Source organism: Parasteatoda tepidariorum, chromosome 10 (assembly GCF_043381705.1).
Source record: "Parasteatoda tepidariorum isolate YZ-2023 chromosome 10, CAS_Ptep_4.0, whole genome shotgun sequence".
NCBI lineage: Eukaryota > Metazoa > Arthropoda > Arachnida > Araneae > Theridiidae > Parasteatoda > Parasteatoda tepidariorum.
This window is the reverse complement of record NC_092213.1, coordinates 298,187-308,331: the sequence shown is the minus strand read 5'-3', so window position 1 is coordinate 308,331 and position 10,145 is coordinate 298,187. Positions and strand designations below refer to the sequence as shown.

The following is a 10,145-nucleotide window of genomic DNA, read 5'->3' as shown; positions in this document are numbered from 1 at the left end:
AAAAGGCGTCAGGCTGATTAGAAAATGCTTCCAAAATAATCTGTTACATTTCAAAACTGTGGTTTGCATCAATTAGAAACCATACAAACCAATAAATCATTTATTGTTAAATACTTTGGTTACATATTAAAGGAAGAGCTTTTTTAATTTTTTTAAACTACAATTTCAACTGCTTTACGCAAAGCAAAATTTATAAAGACTTTTCTTGATAGAAAGTGATTTTTTATAGTCTTACTTTAAAATCTTTTGAAAATCTAATTTGTTATCTCACTCCGGTTCATATGCTCATAATTGCTAGTAAACTTTATTTGTTAAGTCCTCTAAAAGAACAAATTATGATTACACAGCCGAAAAAAAAATTGGGCTTATTTGGAGCTATTTAGGCTAATTCATACATTATTTTTAATTTAATTTGACAAAATGAAAAGTATTTTTTAATGCTTATTTTAATTCTTTACCACATTGATTGATAATTCCAGCGTTATAAGTAATTTTTTGTGATAAAAAGAAAACACAAGAATAATCTGAATTCCAAAATCACATTTATTTGCTCAAAGATTGAAAATAAAAATAGACAATATACAAGGTGGGTGAACCCACTATTCGACTAGGAAAATATAAGCATAAAAATGTATGCTTTTACAATATCAAAAAATATAATACCAATGAATTTAACAAAAATATATTACAGGCATAATTTAAAATAAAGATAATAATTTATCAACATTTTGCTGAGTGGATCACTTTTCTCATTTCAATACATTAAAAAAATAAATTCATTTTTACAAATTTGCACTCTCTTAATTTGCTTTCAGTTGAAAAATGCTAAAAAAAATTACACATCCAAGCCGAATTTCGATAGTCAAATTTAAATGAAATTCTTGACCATTCCTAAAAAAAAAGAAAGCTGGTTCGTCCGTGATTACATTTGTAAAAATAAACTAACTTATAAAAAAAATTTTTCCACTTGAGTAAACAATTTCTGAGAAAGTAATTGAATTGAATATTAAAAAAAATTTGAATTCTAAAAGTGTTTTTAGATAAATAAAATCAGAAACAGAACATTCTGATAAACGAGATTCATCGAAATTTAATGTATTAACAGTTAAAAGTAAATTGATATTTGTAAAGAAATAAAAACATGTGTTATAAAAGAAAAAGCATATTAGACTAATCATACTTATAATTTCGAAACATATTTTATTAACGCTATACAAGTTTTAATTTGTATAATAAATTCTTAGAAACATTTAAAGTTTAAGAGGGTTTCCTTTTTTTCTTCCTTTACTTGATTGTGATAACAGATTTAAATTTTATTTAATATGATTTTTTTCTAATACAGACCGAAAAATGTACATTTGGAGTGAAGCTAAATCCCATTTTGTAAGGTAAAACACTGGCTGAATTTAAAAAAATATTATTCAACCAAAAGTTACTATTGTTATAACGGTATTTAAAGTAGAGGGAGAGAGCTTATTTTATATTACATTAATTTATCACAGTAAAAAAAAGAGAGAAACTCTTTTGTCTATTTTTGAAGATATTTTTATACTATTAATTCTTTTTCGCAAAAAAAAATATGCATGGCTACGAAAACTTAATTTTTTATCATTTTTTAAAATAATCAAATAAACACAGACAGCTATTGATGCTTTTAAAAATATTATACGCGAAATGTTTTTAAATTTATACCGTTTAACTTTGATGTATATATGGAAGAGGGGGATTAGTTTTTTGTCAAAAAAAAAAACTTTGTTAAAAATAATGTTTAACTCGAGAAGTAATTTTTTCCAACAATAATTTGAACATTTTACTACATTCTTGTTTATATATGGATTTAAAAAGTTGATTAATTTTTCAATTAATTTTCTTAAAAGAAGTTTGTTTTTTGTTATCACTGCACGGGGTTAGTGTGGGCAATCCTGGTAATTTGCTAAGCTGCCATTTATTACAATTCAGAAAGGTGTATCTAAAGCCAAGATTAAATCAATTTCAATCTAAGTCTTATAGTGAATAATATTGACAGATGTTAATTAAAATACTAATTTGTAATAGAGCATTTCCTTGTAGTAAGAAAGATATTTTGAACGCTAATCAATGCGCTTGAAATGCATTGATTAAAATCTGCAAAGCAGTTATTCAAGTTGATTCATTTGATAAATATTATGACTTTTTTTTTTATCCAAAAATTGAAATATCAACTTTAAATAAGTATTGGGATGCAGTCCTGATAGTTCTAAAAGTCACCAGCAATGGAATAACTATTTTTTTGTGGAAATTTGAGAAATGTTTTTTTTTCCAGAAAAAATGAAAGATTTATTATTAGTTTAAATATATCCATCTTTTTTTCTTAAAATTTGAACATTAAAATCTCTAATTCTATAAAGAGCTTCCACTTTACCAACATTATTCACATGTTTTTTATTTTAAAAAAAAACTTGTTCATCACAAAGTAGTTAACTCTTATTGAGTCATTGTTGTCAAAATCTCTCAGTCGATTCATATCGATCTGACATCATTGCAATGTAAAACAAAAAAAAAAACTTCAGTTGCTAATTTATGTATGAAAAAATGCACTAAAGCTTTGTCCTCACTAGTCTCACGAAGAACTAGGTTTGTTTATGCCTAATGCTGATTAATGGAAACTATTCAGAGCAAAAGTTAACATTAAAATTTAAAAAAAAAAATTTAAAAAAGGAGGAAGAAAAAAGAAAAGCAGTATTATTCATTACATATTATAACTTTCATTCGAATAAAATGTGTTAATAAAAGAGAAATTTAGAAAGTTACTTTGGCACCTTAAAAAACTTATTTTGCAAATTTCAACTAAAGTATTCACAATGTGCAAGCAAATATTCATGGGATATGAACACAATTTACGATATCTCACAGAAGAGATTTGATTAATAAATAAAAAAGTTATTGAAGGTGTCCTCTTTAGTCCACCCTCCTTTCCCCAAAGGATATATTATATTCAAAATCTTAATCTATTTTCAGTTAAATACACGAGAAAAAAATCAGTCTATTTAGACTAAAAAATATTTGTTTTGGTTTAAAATTAATCTAATATTCTTCGAAAAGAGTTCAAAGAATAAATATTATTTTTCTAATTTTTTTTTGTTTTCTTCAGCATTTTTTCTCAAAGCATTTTATATATCAAAATACTTTAGGGGGGGAAAGAAACATTTTAAAAATACCATATTCTAACTATCTAAGTATTTACGTTGTTGAACTTTGATGGATATAGGGTAAACTGTAGTTTAAATGTTAGATGCAAATTCCTTTGTATTTCTATAATCATATACGCACATTCCTTTCATTAAAAATTCAGTTCTATTTTTTAAAGCAATATTTGCTATCATTTGTCTTCATGTGTTTCCAGTGGTTGAGAAGCGTGGAGTGAAGAGCGTATCTGTTGTTCTCTTATCCAAATAGTGATAGTGTCAGCTCTTCACTAAGAAGCCCAATTACAGTCTAGTTTTAATAGCACAAAGCAACAATCACATAAATTTCAGCTAATCTTATTCAAAATGAAATTATTTTTAATTTTTTATTTAAAAAAAAACAGCAAATATCACTTAATTTCACAGTTGCTTAATTTCAAAAAAATTAATTTTAAAATGTACTAAAACTAACTTTAAAAAAAAAAAAACATATTTCTCTACGATTTATCTCTTCCCTTTGAAACATTGTCTTATAAGAGGTTTAAAATTTACGATGTTTTGTCATATAACTTTTTAAGAAGTTATTTTAAAAAGGGTGATTCGGTATGTTATTCATAAATCTTCAGTCATTTATTGTAGGTCTCTGCTTTTCTTATTATCCAATATTTCATTATAAATAAGCAATATTCCATTACCTATATGAAAATTTTAAAGTTAAACGAATATCTAACAAAAACAATAGTTATTTCAATGAATATATTAATAGTTATTAATTTCATACGTGTAGTTCTTAAAACAGAAAATTTTTTTGTAGTATTTAACAATTTTAAAATTCTTGAAAACTATTTTTAGACTAGAAACTGAAGACCTTCTAAAGATAATAGTAGATATTATATTATTCAAGGTAATAAGTGAAAAGAAGGCAAATTATATTAAATGTTTGACACGATTGATTTCAAAATTCGCTCAATAATATAAAATAAAATTAAATATTTCTAACTGCTTAAACCTCTGTACTTTCGTTTTCTATCAAAATCAACTGCGAAAAAGTGCATACATTCACCTGATTAAAACCAATTCTATTAAAAAAATGTGTTCCTTTAAAATTAAATAAAAACTGAACTTTATTAATTAATTTTTTTTTTGCTTCCTAACATTCATATACCTGGTTTATGAAATATGGAATAAAAAAATTTCATGAATATGGAAATGGCTGTATTTCTTTAAAAAGAATACCAACTAAATTTCTTGATTCTCTTAACTTCTCTCAACTTGATTCCTTTAATTTTGTTTACCACAAATAATTATCGATTTACCAAGAACTATATCATCCATTTTCTGCCTAAAATTTGCTTTACTGCCTAAGTTTGCTAAAACAACAATATTAGTAACTGGTTAATAAAATAGCAGAAAATCTTTCATTCTAACTATTACCGATTGAACAAATTATAAAATGTAGTAGGCCAAAAAAAAAAAAAAACTTTTGATCTAAGGATCGGATATTCACGTTCTAGTACTCAATCTCAATGGTTCGAGGGGGTGACTTCAAATATGTTAATTAATATGTGCAGATGATACTTTAAAATACAAAATCAGACACTAAAACGTTCTTTCTCCAAATAAACATAGCTGCTTTTTAACGGGTTTTTATTTCTGACCTCCAAATTATAGGGGGTAGCCGCAATCTAAGAAATACTGTCCCAATAGTTTGAACAGGAGAGAGCTCCAAAGTTTGGTCCCCTTAATGTTGATTTTACTTTTCGCGTATTTCGCTATATCTCGAGAACTTTGTAGCAGAATTGGAAATCTTTCGCACACAATCATAAAATTCGTTTATTCAAAGATAAATTCATGCAACAATACATTTCAATAAGTATTTATTAGTTTTATTATTTATTTAATAATGATCGAAAAAAATTTGATTTGTAAGGAACATAAATCACATCATTTTAAAGAATATAATTTTACATGGCAAAATAAATAAATTTCAAAGTTTCCAGATATTTAAAATTCAATTTCTATTAAACTATTTGGCCAATTGTGCTCAAATTTTGTGTTTTGCTTTGTAAAATTATGTTCTTTAAAATTATGCAAAAAATATTGTGTACCTTGCAATTTAAAATTTTTTCGACCATTAGAAAATAAAATAATAAAATACATAAATATTTACTAAAAGTTATATTTTCCATGGAATTATTTTCGTATAAATGAATTTTCTAATTGCTGTGCAATAATTTTTTAATTCTGTCAAAAATTTCTCGAAATACGCTGGAAAAGAAAATTAACATCCTAACTTTGGAGAGCTCTCCTGACCTAACTATAGGGACCCCAAGAGTGCGGCTGGTGATTGTGACACAAAGTGAAACACCCTAAAAATTTTATTTCCAAAAAATCGATATCAATTTATTTAAGATACATGCTTCGTCTTTAAGATGATTTTTTGCAATTAGATAAATAATTAAATTACCTACAAAGGAAGAATCACGTTCTTACAAGAATCATGATTTTCGATTTTAAAATCACTCGAATATAAATCGTAATATTGAACTTTAATATTGCATGAATTGAAATCGCTGCATTGGATTTTAAAAACGAGAGAATATGAATCGCGACAGTGGTTTTTTAAAAACAAGTGAATACGAATCGCGCTTCATGTTTTTCAGATTGCGTGAATACGAATAGCAATGAGTAACTTTTAAATTACGTATCAACACGAAATCGATGTTTGATATTCCAAACATGTGAATACAATATTGGATTTTAAAAATGTTTGAATCTAAAACGCGAAACTGATTTTAAAAACGCGTAAGCACCAATCGCGATAAAGAATTTTTAAATCGCGTTAATTCGAATCTCGATTGTATGATTCGTTAAGAACATGAATACGAATCGCAACGTGGGACTTTTAAATTCGGTTAATACGAAAGTGAATGTTTAATATTGAAATCACGTGAATCCGACCCAATTCCAGATATTCCTAATTTTTCAAACTTGAGCATCCTGGGGGACTCCGCTGGTCTTCTGTTCTATCACCTCAACACTAATTTTAATTCATTTTGATGTTTTTACTCACTTGTATATTCACTTTTAGCGTTTTTATCAACAAAAATAGACGGGAAAGAAAAAAGAAGAAAAAAATTTGTTTTATATTTTTTTATTGTATTTATATCTTTAATTGTCTTGTTTTATTTTAGATGTTTATATCTTGTAACTACTCATTATGTATTGTAACACATACTGTATTCTCTGTAACTTTGTTGGGGTCTTCAATACTATTGTAATTTGGCTCATTATAAGGGTGGGCCGTCGGCTTTAAGCACTATATGGCGGCCCTCCCAGCTGTTGGCATATGACTCTTGTATTTCATGTATTTTATACACTTTTTGCTTTTTATGTTCCTTTCTGTTTTTACTTGGTTTTAATAAACATTTACCCGTATGCCCTGAATTGGGGCAGGTCGGGGTAAATATTTTCATTTTCATATTCTAAATGGCGAAAATCCGCCAAACCACCAAAATCATGCGTATGGGTGATTCTTTTTAAACATGACAATTCGGACCGAAAAATTTCTTCAAATTTAAAGTCTTCAAAATAATCTAATTTTTTTTGTATACTTCTTTAGTTATATTTATTAATATCTTACTGACAGCAGTGTAGTTTATTGACATTTACTCGAGAAAAAAATAAAATAGAAATTCACCAAATCTTGAATGCCAGGAAAATGAGATATTAGATTAGAAGTTTAAAAAACTGTCATTTTAAGTTAATAGTAAGTAACTCAACTTAAGCCTTTATGCTAGATGGACCATAAATTGCTTAAATTAATTCTTTNCAAATCAACAATCCATTGTAGAAAGAATGAAACTTTTTTTTTGTTGCTGATATGTACAGAATAAAATTGTGTATAATAATCCATCATTAAATAAATAAATAACTTTGATTACATCCAACCTTATTACAATCATACATAAACTCGGTATTGGGTTAATATCTGCTTTTCCTCCTTACAGTATTAGGAGTCAAAAAAAAATTTGGTAACACTTCAATGTCCTGGAATTCATAAGCCCGGAAAATGACAGCCAGGATAATGACCAATTCGCCATTTTATAGCATATAACTTTACTTTAATTTAATATTTTGGCCTAAGACGTTTACATTCTGCAGAAAACAACAGGATTTCTTAAAATAACTCAGATAAATCTATGTAGTTTATGTTATTAATGATTTCAAGAAGCCAGAAAAATGACAACACAAAACCCTACTCATCTTGAAGACAAGGGACAGTGAATTGTCATATTTCGTGAGAATCACTCATATAAACGCTTTAGCCCTGGTGTAAACGTCTCGTTAACGGGATTTAGCGAAATTTTTAGATTGTGGAATCCGTTGAAAATTTCGTATGATTATAAGTTTTTGATTAGCTGAAGTCCGAGAACCAACGGTCAAACAAAAACGCGGAATTCCGCGATATTCACTGAAAAATCATATGCCTTGCTCTTAATTTTTATACCCAGAAGATTCTTGGATGAAAACTCCAGGATACCGGGGTGCACCCGGAATAAAATCACGCTACCCCCTATATTTTGGAGGTCGGAAATCAGAATCTGTTAAAAAAAAACAGGTATGTTTAGTCAGATAAAATACGTTTTTGTGTCTGAATTTGTAACTTAAAATATCGCCTGTACTTATTAAATGCAATTTATTTTTCATTTTTTGTTATCTACTCAGCAAACTGCAATTTATATCGCAACAAAGCTACCTCATGTAGGGGCTCCGTGGTAAAGACTACGAATCCAAAGGTTTGGACTTCGAGTCCCGTCCAAGGCCTAAAAGTGGTTTCTGTTTAAAAGTACACTTCCTCTCATTCGTTAGTTAATGTTGTTAGCTTTTCATTTACTAGAATTTTCGATTTCTTTAATGTTCTGTTCGTGAAAGTTCAACAATATTGTGTTCAATATTGCAGTGCAGTTGAATAAAATTTCGAGTTAAGAGTAACATTCTTTGTGTTCTTTTCACGTTAGTATTCCCTCACTTATCTCATCTACGTGACAATGTTGATAAACCATTAATGTGTTTACTTTACGAGTTAAAGCCTAATTAATCGTTATTGCGTGCCAATTTTAAAAACCAAATGGTTGTAGCAAAGGAGGTTATAAACTCACCACCATTTTTGCGTATAAATTTTAAAGAAATAAAATATGAACATTTATTATAAACTTAAAAGCAGTTCTTAATCGTAAAATTAAAAAATTATTAAAAATTACTATAAATTTAAAAGTCATGTTACTGCATAGTAAAGATTAGAAATTGAAAGTGTTCATATAAAATAATTATCCAACCTTTATGAAGTTTATATACTGGATATCTATATAAGGATAAACCATTAAAATCACGTTAAATTAATCAAAATTATTAATATCTTCTAAATGATTTTTTTTTGTTTAAAAGGTTCTGTCCAGAAAAAAACATTTCTTAATAAAACGATTTTTAAATTTTTTAATAATTTCACTTATTTATTAAATTAGCTATATAAAAAATGCAATATTATAAATAAATCAATAGACAAAATAAAAAGTATTAAACTCATATTGAGCCAACTACATCTCATATCTATTTAAAAAAATTGCTGGATATCCTTATAAAAACAGCAAAAGCTGTAGTCCATGTTGCTGAACCCTAGACTATTAACTGGAACTTGAGAATACAAAATATGAAGAACGTTTTAAACATAACAGACTCCGAAATCATATCAGAACCAACTTCTTCCAGATCAAAAGGGTTGTTGCAAAGGAAGTTCCTGAGCATCAAGTTCCATCGAGTGAAAATGCAATGAATGGAAATCTAATAATTAAAAATTTTTATTGAATAGAGGAAATAGTGTAGCTGGTATTTTCATCATGAATGGCCGATTTATTTGAAAGTTAAAAGGGTTGTTTTCATGAGATGGGATAAAAATAAAAGTGAAAAACAAAGAAAATTTATATGAAATATAAAAGTGAAAAAATAAAAAGAAAAAACCAATAAATATGAATTCCAAAAAAATTTTTTAATAAAAATTAAAACACAAGATTATATACATTATTTACTGTGTTCACAAATACTGCAGCAACAAAAGCCATCCTTCCAAATCATTGGATTGAAAATAGTGCGCGTCATATATGATTTAAAGGATCGGTTATGGTTTTGGAATTATGGACGGTGTAAACCTCAAGAAAGTAAATAGAAATCTGAAATTGAATTGAGCCAACGAGTGATGAATGAAATTAATTGAAAAATTATCACAAATAAGTTTAGTTTTAAAATTTTCAACTTCCTTCGTAAAGTTGATTTTATTGCTGTTTAAATCAAATTACATGAGAAATAACTAATGCGTCTGAGCTCAACTGAAATAGTTTTGCAGACCTCAAATTTGAGGTGCTCACTCAACAAGACTAAGCGTCAGTTGAAAATTTTGAAGATAAACTTATTCCTTATAATTTGTTGGTCAATTTGAATTTCAGGCTTGCATTTTTTTTTTTGTTGAGGTTTACACTATCCGTACTGCCTAAACCGTAAATCCTTTATTGTTCTCACCACCTTCAATCTTATAATTTAGAAGAATGGTTGCTGTTAATGTGGTTATATTGCTGAGCAACCTTCAAAGACATCGATTTTGCTATTAAGTTTAAAATGTTCATCATATTTTGTATTCTCTAGTTCCAATTAATAGTCATAGCAAAATAGCCTACAGCTTTTACTGTTCGCCATTTTGTTAAAGCGAAGCCCAGCAATTCTTCAAAGAAGTATGTGGTGTTCTTAGCTGCCGATGAGTTATGACACTCTTTATTTTTTAAATTGATTGCATTCTATATCTCACATTTTAGTTTATACATGCTCTAATTTTCGTCGACAACTTATGCTGCGTGTGTTTAGAGTTTAACAGCTTTATTTATTTCAAGTGTTCAAATAAATTATTCCTTATATATATTTTCACGTTAGTAT

General features: G+C 27.4%; 1 protein-coding gene across 1 annotated transcript in view; it reads right to left on the bottom strand.

Annotated features, from left to right (window-relative positions):
- Nucleotides 1-525: 525 nt before the first annotated feature.
- Nucleotides 526-10,145, bottom strand: part of LOC107443946 (extracellular serine/threonine protein kinase four-jointed-like) — a 16,770-nt gene continuing 7,150 nt past the window's right edge. The window contains exon 2 of the mRNA XM_016057973.2: nucleotides 526-891. Coding sequence (XP_015913459.2) covers nucleotides 869-891 — 23 coding nt within the window. The 3' untranslated portion in view covers nucleotides 526-868. The remainder of the gene's footprint in view (nucleotides 892-10,145) is intronic.